Source organism: Papaver somniferum, chromosome 4, assembly GCF_003573695.1.
Source record: "Papaver somniferum cultivar HN1 chromosome 4, ASM357369v1, whole genome shotgun sequence".
Taxonomy (NCBI): Eukaryota; Viridiplantae; Streptophyta; class Magnoliopsida; order Ranunculales; family Papaveraceae; genus Papaver; species Papaver somniferum.
In genome coordinates this window covers 43,772,587-43,795,646 of record NC_039361.1, presented here as the reverse complement: position 1 = coordinate 43,795,646, position 23,060 = coordinate 43,772,587, and the positions used below count along the sequence as shown (strand labels likewise).

The window sequence follows — 23,060 nt, the reverse complement described above, 5'->3', positions numbered from 1 at the left end:
AGCACCAGAAACCTCAAAAAAAAAAATATCAACAATAGTAGTTTTTCACGTTAGCAATTTATTTATTTTTACAATTATAGAAAAATGAACTAAGGCAAAATTACATTTATATATGTAGTGAAGATATTTTTTATAGTCCCTTTATCTTTTGGGCATAGAGGCGGTCGTCCATCCCAACCCACCAAAAAGACGACATTGGCCACGGCCGCTGTGAAAAAATTAAAGAAAACAACTGCCTTCTACTCAGACAGTTATTTCTGAATATTGCGGAGGAAAAAGAAAACAGTTGACAAATCTAACGCCGTCTTATTTGTCATTTCGTGAGGTAAATATAGAAATATGTGTTAAAAGGTAGGTCATGGTCCAACCCGAATAACAACAAGAATGCTAAAATGGCGAGGATAAGCTTGTCTTTTTTATTTGTGTTTTTTTTGTTTTGATCATATTCTTATTTGTCTCCCTCTATTTATAATCACCTATTACCTAGTCAGCTTATAAAATACATAAAGACATTTCCGTCATGTGAAAAGCTCCATCAAATATAAGGCTTCACCAAAAACAGACCTTCTCTTTATTATAGTAAGATCATAACCTTTCCTTTTAGGCACAAATCACCTTGAGACCACCATAAGAAACCTCATTATAACCCTTCTTAGGCCTAGTTCTTATGTAGTTATTCTTAGGGTATCAACAATATGTGATTGCTAGCTTGAAGCATATCTGTAAAAGAGAAATAATTTTTACCCTAGCGAAAATGAGTTTTCCAAAATAAATTAAAGCAATTGTATAGATCAAGAAAGAAAAAGCTGGAACATAAAAGATGTGGCTAGAGAATATAAAGGCATACTTGTAAAGAGTATTACTAACAAAAATATTGTTCTCTAGGGATGGCCCGGAGATTTTATTTCCTGGAAGCGAAACGAAATTGTTGCCCCACCGATAGTGCATCTCCATTAACTAGTAAAATTGGTTGCAATCTTTCTCAAGCGTGTACACATCTATGTTTTAATACTCTATCTAGCTTGGGAAATCTACTACCATTAACGCTCTAAAATGTACATTGTAAATACACAAACAATGTGCCCACAAAAACTTCACAACAGACAATATGACTGCAGTACGATTATTATCATGGGTGAGAATAGGCTGATTATTATTGATTGCATCGAATGCCATATAATTTGCAGCTAATGCAATCCAAAAAAACTAAGGAATATCACAAGTAGTATATTAAACAACCTAGACATTTTTCAAGCTTAGAACTGTACAGAACCTACAAGATTTATTCTTTAGAATTCGTATCTTGAAGGATTTTTTTTTTTATCAGTATCTTGAAATATAGATTTCAAGAATTTTTCTTGTTGGATTTCGGTTCATATACAGTTCGCTCACATACTAGGTTGATTCCTGGATATTTATTTTTGAGATCGTCCAAGTAAACTTGTACTACAATTCATGTACATGAACTCATTCGTTGATCTATACTAATTATTCCAACAAGTTTGTCCATACATGTTGTCGAACGAAAAAAGTTGGTGATGTACTTGATACCTCTCCTTTTCATACAGTACGCATGAATGAAACTAAGAAAACAAAACTGAAAAACCCAAATATAGAAAATAAATCTGAGGGAAAACTTGATCTAACTATAACTAGATCATAGCAAAACAATGTGCGACTATTAGGAGAGCAAGTAGAAAAGATGATCGGAGCTGGTTTGGTTTGATCTAGCATAGATCAGAGCAAACCCTAGGCAGCGGTGAAAAATATTTTCTTATTTATATTTTTGGAGATAGAGAAGAGAGAGGGTCGTCAACTATGTTTCTGGATAGACCATCATAAACAATAATAAGTTCCTTTTCTTATTTTTAACCTTTTTGGTTTAGATTGGAAATGAAGCAATGAAGGAAGGTACCAAGACCCTTGATCGATCTTAGCAAGCGATAATAAGCAATGTAAAACTATTATCTTTCACACGTTCCTCACACTTGTATCATTTTTCGGGTCTCAAACACTTAAATTTTTGTATGGAGAATTGTTAAGATTTAACATATTTTACGAGCCTATGGCTGATAACATGTTAACATGTATGGGAATCTAACTCAAAACTAATTAAAATAAGTATATAATTTTTTATAAGATATTTTGTGTTAGTTATAACCACTGCAAAATTATTATCCTTCACAAGTTCAACTGAATTCAAAAGTAAAATATGTTCTCAAGAGAAAAATAGCACGAAATATCACTTGTTTTAATGAGTTAGGCAACTACGACTTCCAAAATGAACAAGAAGGTCATATAAAAATTGAATCAAAAGTGGTATTTAGACGACCATAATACTTTTATATATTCTTCTATAACAGCAAAGGTTATATAGGAGAAACCGATCCCCATAGCTCATTTATTTTTTACAAATTTAAGCTCTTTTTAATTCATAACATAATCCCAGGCTCCCGGCCAAAATGAAAAGTAAACTTTTCACTTCATTAATAATCACCTCTGCTTTCCTTGGTTATTTCTAAGCTATAATCATTTCGTTACTAAACATTAACCAAAGCAAGAATATTTTTTCCTTATTCTTACCATTTTTGTAGTTCCCTCGTATCAAGTTTTCAACTAAACGTATTATAGGATACTTATTTTTCCTCGGTCAAAACCTTTAATTGCAAGTAAAGGAATTATCAGGATTCTCTAAGATCCTAATCATTACAATCTTTCGTTTCTTCATATCTTTTGAAGATTTTACTCAATACATGGCATTCAATAAATTTTAATGTCTAAACTTTTTCTCGATCTTAACTAAACCGATTAGTCAAATATTGCATATGGAGTGCCCTAAAATCAATGTTTTAGTATCCTTCATAATTTTGAATTTGTATTAACCATAAAAATGAGTATCGAATTGGCTCCACATGTATCTGAACATAATAAAGAATGATTCATGCTAGACAAAGCTGTTAGCATGGTCTTCGACCAAATGATGAATCAAGATAGTAAATCTATTAATGACAAATTGGGTTACACTTGTCCCAAATGATACATGATAACCATGTGTCATTAGGAACCAGGAGATGAATGTAAATCTTGAGTAGTAAAGAATAAAAGGAAACCGATTTTCGTATTTTCTTTTCTTCTGTTTTATTTTTCATCTCCATTATTTGGTGTCGTACATCATTAACACAATTGTTTTCCTTCTCTTCTTATCTAGCTAGGTTCAGAGGGAGAAATATTTATGGAGTTAAAAGCAAATTCCCATTAAAAGATAAAATAGATAAAGAGCACAAGGGAGGACATTATTTAGATAGTGAGAATCGAGAACACATAATATCAGAGAGATCGAGTTCAAATTAGGGATGATGGTGACTATTTGATGGTGACCATGAGTCTTGAATGATTTAGGAAGGATGTGTTGTGGGTGAATTTTAGCTTGGAAAGAGTTCTGAGTGGGTTTGGATGGTGTTTGGGGCCAAAAAAACAAACTGAAAAACACTAGTTGTTGTCGCTGTTTTTGGCAGTTCGTACTATTTATTTGGAGATAATTGCAATCTTCTCGAGGTAGTTGCTATATATATAGGTTTTTCATACTATCTAGTGAGAGATAATTATCAGCATCCAAGATAATTCATATCATCTTAAAAATTGTGTCAAACTTGCGATAATATATGGTTATTATCATTTTATGTAATCATATCATCTGTTTAATAAACACATGCAATAGAGATGATTGTTACCATTCGACGTAACTTATATCATCTATCTCCCACCGCGAGATAAGAGATATTATAAATTTAGGGAATCTATACCGAAAAAGAGAGGGTACCGGGTACACCACCAACTTTTAGTTTGCAACCTGTATGGATAAAACCTAATATAATCACAAGTAGGGCAATGAAAACATCATTAAAAAAGATCATATATAGAGTTTTTCTCTTTATCTTCCACAATCAATATGTATAAACCGATGGTCCGCCTACCTGATTATGTAGAAGAGATTTTGGCCGATCTCAAAAATCAACATCCAAGATCATTTTAGTCGTATCTGAATTAAGAGGATCTGGATTTTAACAAGTATGAAACTTGCAATCTATCTTTCAAGGTATGAATTCAACAAGAATGGGTCGTGTTTTTAATCTCGAATAATAAGGACTTAAACCATCTAGATTGATTCACATACTAATTATAATATTCCTATTATAAATATAAACAATATAATGCGGAAAAGGAAAAAAAAACATAAGACACTAAAAAAAAAATTAACCAGGAAAACTTCACATGCAGAAAAACCACGGGACTTCGTCCAGCCTTGAACACCACATTATATTAAACCGCTATAGACACTAGCCTATTATCAGACTTCGGACTGGAATGTAGTTGAGACCTAATTAATACTCTATGCAGTTCATAAATAGTCATGTTTCTTATGTATCATGAACCATGCACAAGATTCTACGCACTTGATTCTCGTAGCTGACGTCCTTTATAGCCTAAGAGTTTCTTCAACCTAAGTGAAGACTTTTGATACCAATCCTCCTTTAACATACAAGCCTATTCAATTTCCTTTTGATATGTTTCAATCTTGGTTTAGAAATCTGTTTGTAGTAGACAAAGTCTATCAAACCTCACGAATTCGGAACACTAACACTCAGTTAGTTGAAAAGCCTGGATTACTAACCACCTCTCAAGAACAATCCAAAAAAAAAAGAGTTTGAATATTTATCTTGAGGAATCACAAATTCTGAGATGAAAAGAACTTTGTAATTTTTATCTATCTCGTTTTTGGTCCAATTTTATGAAAACCCTGAAGATCAATAAGAATAAGATCTAGATTTAAGAACTATCATGTAAAAGAAATTCTGACCAGGCTTCATTAATCTCTAAGTGAAGTCTTCAAAGTCGTAAACTAGAATACAACTTTATGAAGAACCTAGGTTTATAGAGAATGAATCGAGCTTAGCAACTAGTGAAATGACGAGGGTACCCAAGTACACCACACTCTTTTCGTTTCAACCTATAAGCCTGATATCTTAAATGATCATCTATGGAAAAAATCGAGACAGTACAACTTCAAGAAATTCACTTGATAATAAAACAACTATAATTGCGAAATGTAAAAGTAAATGACAAAACAAGATTTTGTTAACGAGGAAACCACAAATGCAGTAATACCGTGGGACCTAGTCCAGTTTTGAATACTCTCATAATTAATCCGCTATACGGAGAACAAATCCAATTTCGTATAGTTAAGACCAAGTAATCTACCCTCAGTTACTTAGTTCCCTCAGTATCCATGCGCCTACAATCGTCTGGTCAACGCACGTGAATCCCAAGACATAAATCACTATCTTGAGTTTCTTTAACGATGTAAAGTCTTAAGCACTTAACTTCTTTCGATCATCTTCCAAACAGTAAAGGAACAAAGTTGTTTGGTAACTACTAACAAACTTAAAAATGAAATATCTTAAGGAATAATAAATTTTATATATATTAGGAAAGATCTCGTCGAGATCTATCAAATGAGTGTCATTGTTACTATATTTAGAAGTTTTTAATTTTTTACTTATGTTTTAGCTAAAAATCAAGGATAAAATTATCTACCATTCGAGTTCATGAACCCTAAACTGTTTGAATGAACTATTATACTAGCTAGTTCATTCTACAAAGTAATAACTGATTGAATGAATATGTGTTCATTCTACAAATGAACTCCGAGGATGAACTAACGTACGAGTTCATTCTACAAATAAACTACAATATTTTATATGTAGTCTACGCCAAAAAAAAAAATGAAACTGAATCGGCCCACAACAAAAATAGAAGTAACCACCTATAATGACTAGAGACCTATATAAATTGAGTAGTATTTGTTCCTTATATACATTTATAATAATCTCTAACTCATACTTTAGATACAGTTCTAATACATGCAACACCAATAACAACAAAACACCGGAGAATTTAATTAAGATACGAAGAGATAGATGAATCAATGAAACAACCTGATTTAAGAAGTTCAGAGACGTTGTTGGAAGTCATATATGAGTTTTGTGGTTGACTCATACTGAAAAAAATGTAACAACAATATTAAATAATTAATTTAGTTCTATCCAGTTACAACTCAGTTTATAAGGATTTTTTTTTTGAAGAAGTCCAATTATTTTATGATGACACGGAATATTGGTTAAGACCAAGGCATAAACGTCAATTCCACTTTTTTATATTTTTATTTAATGGAAAACAAGAAGGGAAAATTATAATGAGATGGCAGGAAACCTAGCAACAAGTTGGGCGCTAACACATTTTTGAATAGCAATTCATAGCCTATGAAAAAGAGAGTCGCTTACCTTGTAGTTGGCATCATGTCTTTCTAGGAAGTTTCTTAATCTCTTCATAAAGGAAACTGTATCGACTCTGAGTTCACCTAATGTAAGAGAAGGCCAGTACACCATATTTATAACCATGTGTTGAGCACTTTTATGGATATTTATTGCATTTACAAATGATAATAGCAGAGATAGCATGTCCCTGTGTGAAGTTGCGAGTCCTAATACTTGTGAATGGTGAGACACCCGTGACATCCATGCAGACATCCTTACCATTTTCCTAGTTGTAGACCAAAATGTCAGCGGGCCTTAAAACATTTTTGTTGTTTGAAATAAATCCCAAGGAAACTTCCTTCCTAGCCATAACACCAGTCTTATGACACATGTCATCTAATACATCTTTGACCAAATCGTGTCGAAATTTGAGCCCCACTTCACTAGTGTAGTGGATACGTGGTCACCAATGACATCCATGGGTTTGTTACAACATGAACATAAACTTCCTTTTTCAAAGAAAGGTACCTGGGCGATATTAAAGAGCGGAGTTGAACTTCCCGGGTCCAACTGCTTGATTAATTAAGACCGGGAACGGGAATTGCTTTGAGAAAGTCCATAGCATGTATTGCGCTACCACAAAATGGATGCACGCTCAACTAAGAACAGTTGGTGGGTATTTTTTCTTTGACAACACCAAAACAGATAACTGTCGAAGACTTCATGTAATAGGGGCAGTGTCATTGATGTTGAAGTTGGGAAGAGTGAGACCACAAGCCTGAGTAAAAATATGCAATACCTGCTGAAAACTGTTACTCGAATATGTTGCAGTTGGTAACTTCAAGATTGAGTTATGTAGGTGTTGAGTCTGAGCACATGATGCTAGATAGCATTGCATCTCAGTATCTTCCATTGTATGTACACCGAGCCCCCCCCCCCCCCCCCCCCCCCCCCCCCGTCCTTGATTAGGAGAGTAGCTATCCGTTGTTGAACCAACCCAAAGCCTGAACCATTAACAAACACTAATCGACGAAGGTACTGCATGAGATGACTGTCAAACTGAGGCGCAACAGTCTGAAGAGCCACGTGACAGGTGGTACGGAGAGTGAAATACAACCTAGAGACACTAGCGCAATTGTGCCTAAGCAACAACTCACTCTGTGGGTCTTGCAGTTTCTGAATTTTGTTCATGAGTTGTGTCGTTTTATCCACTCTACTTAACACCATGTTGCTACAAAATTGCATATCCAAGCTGACAGACCCACCAAGAAGTTTAACACCACTCAATGATTTATTAATATTTGCAGGGGAAACATTATCATCATCTCTTCTTGGATCAAATAATGGCCAAAATATTTCAGTCTTCGAGACATTCAGATGTAGACCACTGCTAGAACCCTCCTATTGTATAATTTTCAAAGCCTTAGCCACCTCCACAGTGTCACCTGCAATGGTGCTGAAAATGCGGGGGGTACCAAAATACACCAAAAACTTTTTCTTAGGCAACATGTATGGACCAAACTCAAATACAATTCCGAGAGGTACAACTTAATGAATCTCAATCGGGAATTATATGAAGAGTTTATTTCACTTATTCTCACAATGAATATGTATCCGGAAACAAGTCTGTGAACCTGATTATACCGTGAGAGTTCTTGGACGATTCCAAAGATCAATATCCAAGATCAATCAAGTCGTATCCAACAATTACGATGGACATATCTACTTTGATTGATTTACGTACAACCTGTGATATTTCAATTATTCTATAATACAAAACATAAGGGGTTTTTGAGCCACCGACGGACGAATAACATTTTCAAAGACAAACGGATGATCCGACCATCCCAGTCTCATCCCATCTATTTACATCTAACGGATGCAAGAGTTGTAACCTACTTTCATTATGGCTAGATGCATTTATAACCCTCATAATTAGTTCCACATTAATTTAAAAAAGATAATGTCCCACCAAAAACATCTGATGGTCGTCTTTTTTGTAACCTATTTCATTATGAATTCAAAATTTATTAAATTTTAATTAGTGGATAACCTCTTAACTCAAGATATTGGAAACATTAAATGAAACCATGACATCATTTATGCATTAATTGTATTTGGTGTTGGCAATGTGAATCCGATGGAAAGAGACATTTTTTTTCCATTAAGCATAAGAGGGAGATATATTTATAAATATACATACATGCTATTACTTAGATGATAGGTATGTTACAATGTAGGTATTGACATTATTTTGGCTTGATACAAAATAGAAGCTTATGTCGCAATTGGACATGATTGAAAAGTCAAAATGAAACCATGACATCATTTATGCATTAATTGTATTTAGTGTTGGCAATGTGAATCCGATGGAAAGAGACATTTTTTTTCCATTAAGCATAAGAGAGAGATATATTTATAAATGTACATACATGCTATTACTTAGATGATAGGTATGTTACAATGTAGGTATTGACATTATTTTGGCTTGATACAAAATAGAAGCTTATGTCGCAATTGGACATGATTGAAAAGTCAAAAAGAAAAATTATATCAGTCATAGATCAAATTAAAGTTATAGGATATTGACAAAAAATCTAATTCAATTTAATCTTGGGTTTCAGAATTATGGTTCCCGGTAGCGAAGGAAAAGAGGTCATCCCAACCAAAGACATCCAACGGATGTAAGATTTATAACCTCCTTCAATTATGGATATATATGCATTGATAACCCACATAATTAGCTTATCACCAATTAAAAAAATTAATGTGCCAACAAAAAATCCTTACCTTTAATCGATAAAAAACTAAAAAATAATTATCTTATAAAATTAGCATACAAAAAGTTTATTTGTTAAAAGATATCTTAACAGATTGGCCATCTTTTATCAACCTGGAAATAAAGAACAACATAAAAACATTTGTCAATATAAAAAATAAAATAATTTATTTTTTATTTGAGAACCATTTAAATATGATTTTGAATATTAATATGCACATATGTTAATTCAAATAGATTCAAATGCAAAAAGATATGACTCAAAAAAAAATTAGTTGAACTACTAGAAAGAAGGGGGTTTTGAGCCTTCGATTGTTGGATAACATTCTGAGAGACAAACATTCTACCCGACCATCCAAGTCTCATACCAGACAAAGACATCCGATACATGTAAGAGTTGTAATCTCTTTCAGGTGTGGATATATGCATTGATAACCCTCATTTAACCTTTTTTTTTTTTTAAATGATCGAAAAATAAAAATAAATAAATACAATTGAGAAATGCTATTCAAGCCATGAAGACGCACAAGATTGCATTCTTTGCAGCCTTGCAAATGAGACACCAATCTAGCTTGGAATCGCATTCATTTTCAAAGCTACACTTACAATGAACCTCAATTTTTTCATAAACCTTCCTGGCTTTTTGAGTGGTTTCCTTTTTCCTCTGCATCTGCTAAATTAATTTTCTTATCTTCTCCTGGTTGTCTTTTTTCCATAACAACACGATTAAGTGTTGTAAATAAATCTTCAGCTACTGATTCATCACCATCACCAAATCCTTATTTATTCTCATGATTCACCTCCAGCTTTTCAATTCCTTATTTGGTGTTATTGTTATGGAGAAGATTAAGAGATTCAGTAGATTTAAGGCTACAAGCAATACTTTCATCGTTCTCGGCATTATGAACGAAACGAAACTTGATTCTCTGTATTTAAATGTTTTAATTTCTATAAATTGGTCATTTTGTATCTCGGTCACTTGGCTTCTAGCCTTTTCAGAACCTACCACACCAAGAAACATTAAAAACATGGGATCATAATTGAGGCTAAAATTTAGGACGTGCATTGCATAATTAGGGTTTACACAACCTAGTTTTTTTCTATTTCAGGTAGACCGGAGACAAATATGGTCATATATTTATGGAAGAAATAAAAGCAGAGTAGACTTAAGACTGAAAGCAATGCCTTGAATACGATCTAACTCATATGATCTTCCTATCCACTACCAGTTTTATTCACTTGATTATTGTACTCCTCATCCCCCTAATTTTCATTCCTACATATACCTATTATCCACCTAAAATCACTAATTTACCATCACAATTTGTTTCATTGAATTACTTACCAATTAAGAAGAAAAAAAACGTTCACACTATAACGTGCATGAGAAACGACTACTTTATGATTAAGATATTATTAGAAAACCCAAAAAAGCGCAGTAGAAGTTCGGAAACTCGGACAAACCAAATTTCCAGGTTGAGGGAAAGAAGTTAAGAGAGATCAATAAGATACCGCGGCTACGGCAACTATATGGACAAAACTTTGCAATGGACACTGAGGCATACAAACACTTGGAATCGATGAACCAAATATCTAAGATTTTCATAGCTACAAGTTCTCATGGGTCAAAATAAGTCTTATCATAATTTGTAGTATTTATATAAATCATTGTGACCAAAAACTATTTTGTCTCATGCCGTGTCGTTACGGCACGGGTTATTTATAGTAAAGATAAATAATATAATACGTAAAAAAAATGACACACACACTATAAATTTTGTTAACAGGGAAACCGCAAATGCAAAAAAAAAACCCGAGCCTTTTCCATATTTGAACACCAAACTGTATTAAGCCGATACAGACTCTAGCCTACAATCAAAACTTCAGACTGTAATGTATTTGAGATCGAATCTACCATCACAGCGATTTAGTTACATCCGCACTCCTTACGCCTCTTGAACCTCGCAAGACTCTACACAATTGATTCCCTTAACTGACGTCCTTTACAGCCTAAGAGTTTCTTCAACTCAATTGAAGACTTTAAATTAATCTGCCTCCCATAGATAAGCATACATGTGATTTCCATTTTGATCAAAGATCAAGGTGAGATAAGAAATCGATTGCAATAGACAAAGTCTAGCAAACCTCAAAATCTGGCATTGAAGACTCCCGGAGAGCAGCCTAGATTATTATTTACCCCACAAGTAATTCCTACTCCGATTTCAACAAAGAATCGTTATAAAGGAATATACCCGTTGAATCACAAAGTTTGAGACGAAGAAACTTTGCAATTTATATCTATCTCGCCTGTTGGAGCTTAAGGGTCAATAATCAGTACCAAGATCAGGATTCACAAACTATCAAGATAAAGATAGTTGGACCTGGCTTCATGAATCCCTAGGTGAAGTCTTTTTAGTCACTAAACCTAAAATGGTTTAAAGGATAGGACGACTCTAGTTTACAACTAGGATGCACAAGAACAAAGATCCCAGTTGCTTGAGGTTCTCCTTATATAGACTTTTAAAACAAAGGTTGCTTTAGATTTAAGCTAAGGTAACTTTGGAATCAAGCAATCAATATTCACCGTGAGATGCATCTTTTGTTTGAGATTAACATAACAAAATATACACTCTGATTAGGATGGACCATAACCGAACCGTGTACAGTGACTTGTTCATGAAAGGTTAGCCGAAACTAGCCAGACGAACTATAAGCTTAATCATTTTCATACAACACTTTGAGACTTTAATCTTGAGTCACAACTATAGGTTAATGTGGTAAAATATGTCTATATGTGTTGTTATAGAGAGTTGTTCAAATACCGATTATTTCATATAAATAATTCTGATGCATCTTAAAATATTCGTCAGGGTAAGTATGTATACCTGGTATGTGTACTTACTCCCGGTTCGTGTGTTATTTTGCCATGGTACGTGTACCACGTTTGTATACCCTTAAGACAAAAACAAGTTCAGGGGTTCACATAACTTTTTCGGTTTGCATGTTGGGTATGCGTACCCGAAAGTCGTTGTCGAACTATAGGTATGCCGGCACGTGTATTGGGTACATGTATTCCGGCTCTAAACCTATAACAGTTGTGCCAGTATGTGAACTGGTATGTATACTATCCTATATCCAGATTTACAGTAGTTTTATATCTTTCTAATAATCAATTTGAAATATTTCTGAATAACATCAACGACATATATCAATGTTCCCGGTTATTTGTAAATGATAATGTTAAATCATAATTTAGGTTATAAATAATATATTGTTCTTAACCAAATTCATCGAGTATGAACAAATGTTCTTAAGCTAATTAGTTAACATATTTCAAGAATAATTAATCAGGATAAACTTGACCCATAATTTTTGTTGTGCATGCAAAGTCTAATTTAGTCCTCCGACATTGTGTCATAGCTAGAAAGGTGAAAACTTGAGTAATAGGTGGTTCAGTCTTACTTACCTTTTGTTGACGAAGTTTTCCAAAAGCTTTAGTTGATCTTCGTCTTCAAACGATAGAACGCAATGATGTCTGGTACTCAACTACACATTTCTATCCTAATCCGAGACTTGACTAAATGTAGACTATAAATCAAGATATAGTTTTGATCAACTAAATTTGGCAACAATCTTGAGATAGCAAAACTTGTGAGTTTAACCGAGCAATGCTCTAACATGTGCCATCATCCAGGTACCAAGCATGAAGGTCTAAGATACATTGAGCTGCAATCTTCTCAGACAGAGGGAGTAAAACCAAGGCAAATAAAAGGGGACCAAGTTGGTCATCTCGTTGAACACCTTGAGCAGAAGAAAGTATTGAGTCCATATAGTATATCATGGCTGGTTTTGTGTAACAAAATTCAACCCATCTGAAGATGCTTGAACAATGAGCTCATACTTCTCTGATTATAGTGGATCTGTCAACTAAATTTAATGCATCAGGAAAATCTATCAACAGCTTGGACTTTGCATTTCCAGAATCATCAGCTCCCATAACATGTTAGCAGAGTGTAAAATACCTTCACCACCACAAGGTATGCCAACACCATATTGGTAAGTACATAAGTATGATGTCATCTACTTACAAACAAATGTGGCAGGTAGTTTGGAGCACAGTCTTGTCCAGCTTGTGCCAACTGCAATTGGTCTCAAACCCCCACTAGGTTTAAGTAGTGGGGTTAAAGGTACATTAGCCACAAAATCACCTAGAATGGGGGGGTATTTACCTGTTAACCAGAGGTTGACAACACCAATTATAGATTGCAGCAGGTCTTCAGCAACAACTCCACTCATATTATCCGATAAATGTTGTGCTCTTAGTCCATGCCTCCCACATGAAGTACCCTTAGGAAAGAATTTCAGATAGAGAAGGTGTTGAGATGTCATATGCAGGTATATGAGAAGGCCTTGCACAAGGGTATTTCTGCTGAAGCTCATACAGAGTACATGCATTTGGAGGTGCAATGTCATTGAAGGAGAGGATGCGTATGACAAGCCCTATAAGATGTTATTATTATTGTTATTATTTTTTGATTTTTTTATTTTTAAATAAGTTTTTCCAAATAATTGGTGGGTAGCCTAGCAACAAGCTGAGAACCAACACCTTCCTGAATGACAAGCCATATACGATGAAATAAATAATTGTCAACCTTTACTTTAAAATCATGCCCATATATACACTTCCTCAGTCTCCTCAAAAAAGTCACCATTTTATCCCAAGTTCTCCTAAAATGGAAAAGACTAAAACACCGAAACCGTATCCATTAGAGCTACACTTATCTCGGTATATGTTACGCTTACGAAAGATAACATTAGAAATAGCTTGGCCTGTAGTGAATGCATGAACACCACCACCACTGAAGAGTGAGACACCAGTAACACCAAAACAAGTGTCTTGACCGTTGTACCAGTTATAGACAAGGATATCAGCATGCCTTAGAGAGTATTTATTGGAAAACAAATATAAAGAATTGTACACTAAGTTATTATCATATTCTCATTTTATAATATTGAGTTACTGATCCAAAAAACTAAACATGGTAACCAGGCGAATGCATAGCTTCGGTTGTTGCAATTTTATTTTTTTTATAATTATAAATTCCGAACTTGATCGAAAGACTAGATATCAAAAACTCACACATCCATTTAACCGTCAAAATTATTAATAGGAAAACTCACAAAAGAACACTCATAAGATGGTTTCCATACTTCTTATACCATTTTTCCCGTAAAGTTACAACCAATTTATTATTAAAATCGTGTTACATTGATTCAGTATTAACCAATATCGTTACGACACGAGTTATTTCTAGTGTCAAATAAATAAATAGTGGGACGATAATGATCAAATCTGTTGATTTTCCATAGAGGAGAAACTCTTTTGTTCATCCACGGGGCTGGGAACATTTCCATAGAAACTGTCCCTAATCCTTCCCTCCTGGAATCTCCTCTCCTCTCACCGGAAATCTCTCACCGGAAATCAAAGACAAGTAATTGGGCCTGATGTGCTAAAAACTTACGAAAATGAATAGCCTATTTAGAAAACAAACACAGCCCAGATTCAGTTAGATTTTTAGGGTTTGGTTGTCACATAATCCTCACTCTCTCTCTATTTCTTCTTTTTTCGCCATCTTTCCATCTCTTTTGTCATTAGCCATCTCAAGCAGAAAACAGCAGCGGCAGCAGCAGCAGAGAGAGTCATAGTTTTAGGGTTTTCAGAACCAAAATCATGGCAGACACCAAAGCTGTTACCATCAGAACCAGGAAGTTCATGACTAACAGGCTTCTATCCAGGAAGCAATTCGTAAGCACCCTAATCTAAAACCTCTTATCATTTTTTTGCCGTAAGATTACAAACCCTAACATTTTGATGATGGTTTTTGTGTAGGTTATTGATGTTCTTCACCCAGGAAGAGCTAATGTTTCAAAGGTAATCTTTACTTTTGAATGATTTTGATTTATTTTCTTATAACTTGATAGATCGAAGTAAATAGAAAGGTTGTTGATGATTTTGTGTGTTTCTGTTTTTTTTTTTGTAGACTGAGTTGAAGGAAAAGCTTGCAAAGATGTACGAAGTGAAAGACCAGAGTTCTATTTTTGTGTTCAAGTTTAGAACTCATTTTGGAGGTGGAAAATCAACTGGGTTTGGATTGATCTACGATACTGTTGATAATGCTAAGAAGTTCGAACCTAAATACAGACTCGTCAGGGTAATGAATACTAATCTTATTTTTTGGTTTAGTTTTGATTTAATTGTAGGTCTTGTATATCATTGGGAAGCCACTATCTTTATTTGTATCATATCTGGTAGAAATTTCAGACTTTGTTTGCTTAATCGCTGTTTGCTGCATTTGGTCTGTTAGCTTGTTTTTCTTTTTCAGCTGAAGCATTTTTCTAATTTGTTTGAAGTTATCCAAAACATTAAGGCCGGTAGACTATATCGTTAGCATGTATGCTTGGGACTTAAGTAGGAGAGCCAAAATAGTTGATAATCTTGGTTTATGGTGATTAAATGGTATATCGCTATGCATGATGAGTGCTTTCATAATCAACCTTCTGTTTTTCTTAAATGATTTCTTTGCACACTCGAGCATCACAGACCGTTCATGTTCACTTTCTCTCAGGAAATATAGCAGTAATGAATCTCCTACTGTTGATTATCGATTAAGTTAAGGACTGTGTGCCCTTGATAAAGAAAAATATTACTGGCAAGGCCTATGTTATGATCTATTTTCAATGACAAGCATGTTATTTGTTTAGTAGATTCTCATAATATATCAGGTGTCTCGACTCTTTCTCCTGAAAATCACTTATGAGTGAACAACATTAATTAGATGCATATGCACACTTTGCCTTAGCAGGTTCAGATGTTCAGTTTTGACTAGTTTGACATCGATGAATGTCAAATCATTGCTGTAGTGTGCTATGAACCATATGTATTGCTAAGAACCATCTTGTTTATAAAAAGATTGTAGAGGAAAATGAAACTTTTGGTGGAGTCAGAGATGATACTGTGCTTTTTTTAAATCTTTGTCACTGTTTGCTGTGTTTGGTTTGTTAGCTTGTGTTTTTGAGCTTATGGTATGTGGACATTTAGGGTTAGTTTATGCCTGAGACTGGAGTACTAGAACCAAAAAAGTTAATACACTTGGTTGGATAAATATAGATTCTAAGTTACTATATGCATGTTATATGCTTTTGTAATGTACTTGATTTTGCTTGAATAGTTCATGTTTACGTTCTCCTGCTAGTGATTATAGCTTTAGAAATGTCATGATGCGCTTGATAGATAAAGATATTACCAGGGGTGTAAATTCGGGCAGGCCGGACCGCCCGACCCAAAAACTAAGACAGGCCAGGCAGGCCGGGCTTAATATTTGTGAGCCCGTAAACAAATTCAGGCCGGACAGGCCGGGCACAAGTAGATAATTTGCTATCCAAAGACCGCCCAAAACCCGCTTTTTATACGGGCAGGCCAGATCGGGCCGGACAGGCCACTATTTTGATTTATTTTTTTTTAAGTTTAAATTTTCAAATGAACGGTATTAAATACAATATCCTTTCCTTTCCAACATTGCATATCGTAAGTGATAGTATTATTTTATATTTAAATTACACTGACAAATTTTTAATTTTAGCCTATAATAAATAATTAGAGTACAATAAACTTTCTAATAAGAAAATATATTACCATTAATGTTTTGAAAAGGTTAATTATAAGTAAAAACACAATTATATATTTTATTTTTCTTGACACAAAATTGACAATTATTAAATCGTAACTTTTAAGTCTGAGGATATTAAATGATTAATGGCACATAAAAGGCTTTCAGGCCGGGCATCAGGCCGGGCATCATAATTAATCGCAAAGCCCGAGACCGCCCAATAAATTAATCCAGGCCAGGCCGGGTGGTCCATGACGGGCCATAACAGGCTTTGGGCTACTTCGGGTACAGGTGGGCTCGGGCGGATACAGGCAGGCCGAGTATTTTCGGGTATTATTTACACCCCTAGGTATTACTATCGAGACTTATGTTATGATCTATTCTCAAACACATACTCGTTGTTTGTTCAGAAGATTCCTTTAATTGTCCGGATGTCCACAATTTTTCTCCTGCATTATATTAATGAACTAAGTTTTCGTACCCTGGCTCATCAAGGGTAGTTGTTCAGTGTTAAATTGTGCCCTAACAGTTGCAGTTATTGTCCTTCTTTGTCCGGTGTTTTCCTACTATCTTCTTTCCTTTATATGGTTATTTTTCTACATTCTCATAAAATGTCATGACCTGGCAGAACGGACTTGATACCAAAATTGAGAGATCAAGGAAACAAATCAAGGAAAGGAAGAACAGGGCCAAGAAGATTCGCGGAGTTAAAAAGGTTGGTTTTTAATTATACTTCATAATTAACTTGCTCCTTTCTTCTCCTGTTGCTTAGCCTCTTTCTCCCATTTTTGTATTCCTGCAAACTCTGGCTGATTTTTTTTTTATTGATTTGCAACTCTTCTGCAGACCAAGGCTGGAGATGCTGCCAAGAAGAAGTGAGGTGTTAGAAATGGAATTTGCTTTCTCCTATTTTGTTATGGTTACTTTGGCCATTTAGAGTCATTTTTGTTAGGAGAATCATCTAGTAAGGTGTTACATTTCCTGTTACATTTACTTAGATTCTGAGTTAAAAACCGAGGGTGCTAGATGTTGAATTAAAGTATTTGTGACTTATTTCCCCGTCTTATAAATGTGTGTTTACTTTATTCCTCACAATGAAATTTAGATCATAGAAAGTGAAGCAGCAGCCCCATGAATCAGGTATGGGAGCTGGTTCATGTGCTGCCTGATTTGCCTTCCTAAATGCAGACATTTGACCATACATCATGATACATACCGTGATGGTTTGGTTATTTCCCAGTTAATTGCCAGTTAATGTTGGAATTGAAGCACCTGATTTATAGTTGATGAGAATGTTTGTCCGTAACATGGTTGCCAGTTCTTGGTATACTTTTCTGAGTTGAAGGACTTGATTCTAGTAGGCTGATGCATCTTGGGCGAGAGTATCACAGTTGCTTATGTTGTAATGTATGTTTTTGCTAAACGTAACTAGCTCCAAAGGATTAGTGCTGTATGTCTGTGGGATAGCAAATTCTCAACAAACTGCTAACAGAGTGAAATTTCTGTATCCTAGTGCTTTGTAGTACACCTCTAAATTGATCTTATTTTTTTTGCTATCAGTACTAAGCTAGTTCCCCAAAGAGCTTACGTACCACATTACCACGTGTTTCTTTAATGTTGTTTATTTCAACAAAATCTTCTTCCCTCTCCTTGATGGAGACATTCAAGTGAAGCTGAAACTGCAGAAGAATTCCCGTGATGCGAATTGAATGAAAATTTTGTCTATAATAGCTGTCATGTCAAATGGGTCTTCTCACTCTTCTGTGCCTAGAGATGGCCTGGTACAGTTACTTGCATGTGGCAACGCAATCCAACTCGCATATTATCAACACTTGCCGCCTATAGAATATAGATCGCCTGGTACATCGAACTGGCCAGTGAAGCGTTGGCTTTCTCTCTTGGAATCCAACTTGCCAAGAAGCTGAACTTCAGAATTTTTTTGCCAAGAAGCTAAACTTCAGAAAGGTGCTTATCAAACATGACTTTTTACCGTGGCCAATAGAATCAACGATCAGTGAGTGAGCAGATGAATTGCTAATGGTTGGCGTGGTTTATGCTGTAAATCCATTTTCTTTTAGTTGACCTCGAGGTGGCACGGATTTTTTCTTATTGATCTTTTACGTCACAGAACAAAATTGAAGTGATCACACAGCAGAGGTTTTCTTATCATACAACAACTTGATCACTTCATGCGCAAAATAAAACAAAAATAATACAAACACCGGAATAACTCAAATAACTCAAAATTTGTCTAGATCAAAACACAAAAAGCCTTCCAGCTTTTTATGCGAATATGGGTAAAACAACCCCTCTCTAATCTTTTGTTCTGCCTGCTTATACTGTACTTGAATCTGGTTCTATGGCTGCACTTAATCCCAGGTTGGTCATCATCTCAAGATAGAATTCAGCATGCTCCTGCAGAACCAAGAGGAATCAGCTAACTTTCGGAAGGCAAGTTTCCCATCAAATAAAAATGAAAAAGGGAAAAGAGCAACAAGGAAATGAAAGATACTGCATACCAAAGCAATAGGTACAATCAAAAAGACTACCTTTACAGCTACAATTACAACGGCAGCACCATTTTGTCGGGACTCATGAAAGAGTTCTTTTGCAGCATCGGTTGTAACAGCTGGAACAGCTTTTGGCAAAATGGATGCCACTACAAACACACAGAATAAACTAGAAAGTTAGCATGCAATGCTCGCAGTCGTGTAAACATAGTATCCTTAGCTCTGTAGCGTCATTCTTGTGGGGGGCAGAATTGAAAATTTTCCTATAGTGATAACTGAAACCTTCTCTACCAAAAAGATAAAGAAGTGCTCGTAAGAAATTGCAAGTGCAACCGCTGCTTTGTAAAACAAGAAAACAACTCAGATTGAGACTATCATTATTTTCTTTCAGATTATTCTGAAAAATCTAATGACTACAGTCGCTGACATTTGCTAAACGCTGCATACTCTAGTTAGGATTGTGGCCTGACAAACAAGAAAAATGCATTTGCTATTTGGGCCAACAGCGTTCTTCTCTATAACCGACCGATATTATTTCTTAAAAGGGACTAAGAGACTGAGCCCCAATGGCCTACAACCACAAAAAAATGGTTGGCAGGGGGATTAATTACCTGATTTTTCAGTATGGCGCGTGTCATCAATTAGAAGAACTTTGCAACCATCTCCATTGCCTATAGCTGTTCGGTGCTTCAATTTTCCCATATCACCACCTAAAACACCAAACATAGCAATTAAATGTTGGAAACGTCTAAAATGTTGCAAGAAATTGTCAGACTGGTCGAAAATAAACAATGCAAATTGCTAACTAGTAACTAGAATTAATTTTTATACTCTGATGCCTCACAAATCCTTCTCTTCTTTCTTTTGCAAATGCAAATTGTTTCCTTTAAGTGAACCTTTTTTCTCAAACATTATGCACCCTATCTGGTCGCATTCATCAACTTCACGTTTACTGAGGATGGTTATTTCGGCATAACGGCTTTGATCCGCCTAAAACAGTTTGGAACTTATAAAGATAGTTATCAAAAAAATATAAAGGAGTAAGAACACCTCTTCTTCTTTTTTAACTCCACTAACTTAAAAACACACATAAAAGAGCAATCGTAGAAACCCATCGCCATTATTCCATCAGTCAAAGCACTGAGTCCAACAATACAACATCAACCATGAGACAAAACAGAATAAGTAACTTGTGATTATTAAGAGGACAAGCTAATTATACCCCTCCTACATAAGAGAAGACCCAAAAGCCTTTACTTCAGAGAAAAATCTACTCTACTGTTCTCCTAATTGTAGTCAACACTCTACAGTATAGCTGTGCAGATAATAAATCTCCATCTGACTACGTACATTGAGCGAACACAGGTACACGACTCCCCAGACAAAGATTATTTTCATTGATGACTACTGGTTTAGGGGATGATTAGATTATTTACAGAATATAGCATCCCCTGAGTTGTTTTTTGGGTAACAACGTTGAATTTAATCGTCTAAGGTTTCTATAACCCATGACTGGTGCTGCAAATCAAACATTACATTCCCTAATTTTCCTGGATCAATAGATTGAATATGATCTTATTGCTTCAAAGAAACCGATATTCAAACTGCAGAGCAAGATGACATTCAAAAATAACAAACCAACAAAAACCACAAACCAACGCATTCATTTCTTCCCCAAAGTGATAAATCTTATGTAGCATGTCACGAGTATGTCTAGGAAGGCAACTATGTAATTATGAACAAGAAGTAACAAGATACTGACAACATAAGCAAACCACATGATTCGCAATAATCCAAGTTGAATTTATTTGTTTTCGATTACAAGCAATCACATTCTATTTATGCAAACCAATAATCTCAGCCGAGCATAACGTCTTTGACACATTAGCAAAATTGTTACTACATTCATTTTGGATAATGGCATCCTTAAGTTGAAACCTAATCCAAAACAAAGGTTGGCAAACTAATTAAATGCATAAATTCATTCTCCTTTAACCAAAACCTAAGATGATGTTCCAAGACTCTCAATTCAGTTGCATAATCAGTGTCTCTAAAAACGAATTCTATAAATTTGAGATGCATACCTTCTTCCACTTTTGGAGTAGGTTCGAATATAGATGTGTCAAGATTAGGCCGTTCTAAGATGCCAGCACCACCGCCACCACCGCCACTTCTCTTGGGGAATCCGAATAAACTATTTGCTTCCACATGCATTGAAACTGAATATCTTTTGTAGGTTGTATTTTTAGTAATCAAGTTTAGGTTACTGGGTTTAGAATGAAAAGAGGGAGAGAATTTAGAAAGTTTTATGAAGGATGATGCATTTAAGCTGCTACAAACAGAAATCTCCATGAGAGACATAATAGGGTTTTAAAAATCAAATTGGGATTCTAGGGTTATGGAATTTAAAAGATTCTAGGGTTTTGAAAGGTTAGATTACCTCGCGTTTTTAGGGGCCACTCAAAAGGATTTAGGGGCCATCAATTTATACCCATCCAAAGACTCTAGTTAAGGGGTACTCTATATGATATTGAAGTTACATAAATGCCCTTCTGGTAAAACCGTATAAAAACCAAATCAGAAAAAATTCTACTCAATTTTACTCTTCTTCTTCCAGTTTCATATCTTCCGATTGTGGAAGAAAAAAAACTTTCCTCGTTCAACCGAAACATCGCCGCGAATCGTAAAATCAAAACATCGTCGATTCGTTTATAAAACAATGATAAGGGAAATGAAACCCACAGACCTAGAACCAAAAATGTTGCTCGGGGTATCGATCCAAAGATTGAGATTTTAGCAAGAAATAAAGAAATTCTTGCTGCAAATGAAGAAGAACGCGAAGAACAAGTACCCGGCAATGTAGTCGGTGGTGGCGATTACGATAGTCAAACACTTCGTCAACTTCAAATGGCCCCAATTAGGTAAGAATCTATCATTTTTGGTGTTTATTTCGCTTTAATTCGTCGAATCGAGAAAAAAAATTTCTAGGGTTTTCGGTTATTTATCCAGATTCGGACGATATTCATGCTCATTTACTTCCGAATGTAGTCGTGTTCTTCATTTCTCAAGAACATCGACAGTATTCGGGAAAAAGATTTGATGATTATCTGCCGAATATTGGTGGCCATATCTTCCTAGATACAAACTGCTAATAATCGGTAGTTTAATGAATTTTCTGGCTACCGAATATATTTAAGTAGACACAGAGTATTCGGAAGAACATTCACTACCGAATGTATATATTGAAAAAATCTCAAAATTTCTGATATAGGAAAAATCCCATTTTGGGGCCAGTATTTATTCGGAAGACAATATAATGTTTTATACCTCCGATTGTGTAGGATAAAATTTTAGAGTTTCTGAACTCCAGTTGATGAATATTCGGTTGTAAACATGTTTAGTTATATTCCGATTGTTTTTCATTCGGAAAAAATATGTGTCTTCTTACTTCCGAATTTGTACATTCGGGTTATAGATGTGCACTTTGTCTTCCGATTGTGTAGGATGAAAAATTTACAGCTTCTGAACTCCAATTGATGCATATTCGGTTGTAAACATGTTTAGTTATATTTCGATTGTTTTGTATTCGGGAACAGTATGTGTCTTTTTACTTCCGAATGTGTTCATTCGGATTATATTTCCATACTTTGTCTTCCGATTGTATAGTTTGTAAATATTGTTCCTTTCTTTGTTGTTTAGACAAAGTCGAGAAAGGAGGAAGAAAGTGACATCTAGTGCTAGGAGGGAAAGGAGCGCCAAAGATAATTCAAGTGCTCAACAAAGCTTACAA

General features: G+C 35.0%; 2 protein-coding genes across 2 annotated transcripts; one reads left to right on the top strand and one right to left on the bottom strand.

The window, feature by feature from the left end:
• Positions 1–14,693: 14,693 nt before the first annotated feature.
• Positions 14,694–17,855, top strand: LOC113275300 (40S ribosomal protein S24-1). The gene is made up of 5 exons (XM_026524780.1): positions 14,694–14,899; positions 14,984–15,025; positions 15,135–15,305; positions 17,389–17,475; positions 17,607–17,855. The coding sequence occupies exons 1-5, from the start codon at positions 14,825–14,827 to the stop codon at positions 17,637–17,639; spliced, it is 408 nt and encodes a 135-aa protein (XP_026380565.1). The 5' UTR covers positions 14,694–14,824; the 3' UTR covers positions 17,640–17,855.
• Positions 17,856–18,838: 983 nt separating this feature from the next.
• Positions 18,839–21,700, bottom strand: LOC113273803 (ATP-dependent Clp protease adapter protein CLPS1, chloroplastic-like). The gene is made up of 4 exons (XM_026523408.1): positions 21,355–21,700; positions 19,882–19,980; positions 19,310–19,419; positions 18,839–19,175 (listed from the first exon to the last, which is right to left on the bottom strand). Exons 1-4 carry the CDS (start codon positions 21,629–21,631, stop codon positions 19,095–19,097), a joined length of 567 nt encoding a protein of 188 aa, XP_026379193.1. The 5' UTR covers positions 21,632–21,700; the 3' UTR covers positions 18,839–19,094.
• Positions 21,701–23,060: the final 1,360 nt, after the last annotated feature.

What these genes read in the sequence shown, in the direction of transcription:
- LOC113275300 (XM_026524780.1), top strand. Translation starts at nt 14,825, where the DNA reads ATGGCAGACACCAAAGCTGTTACCATCAGAACCAGGAAGTTCATGACT. An exon ending in CTAAATACAGACTCGTCAGG is followed by an intron (nt 15,306 to 17,388) that starts GTAATGAATACT and finishes ATGACCTGGCAG; the next exon opens with AACGGACTTGATACCAAAAT. An exon ending in AGATTCGCGGAGTTAAAAAG is followed by an intron (nt 17,476 to 17,606) that starts GTTGGTTTTTAA and finishes ACTCTTCTGCAG; the next exon opens with ACCAAGGCTGGAGATGCTGC.
- LOC113273803 (XM_026523408.1), bottom strand. Translation starts at nt 21,631, where the DNA reads ATGTCTCTCATGGAGATTTCTGTTTGTAGCAGCTTAAATGCATCATCC. An exon ending in TACTCCAAAAGTGGAAGAAG is followed by an intron (nt 19,981 to 21,354) that starts GTATGCATCTCA and finishes TTGGTGTTTTAG; the next exon opens with GTGGTGATATGGGAAAATTG. An exon ending in TTGTAATTGTAGCTGTAAAG is followed by an intron (nt 19,176 to 19,309) that starts GTAGTCTTTTTG and finishes TTGGTTCTGCAG; the next exon opens with GAGCATGCTGAATTCTATCT.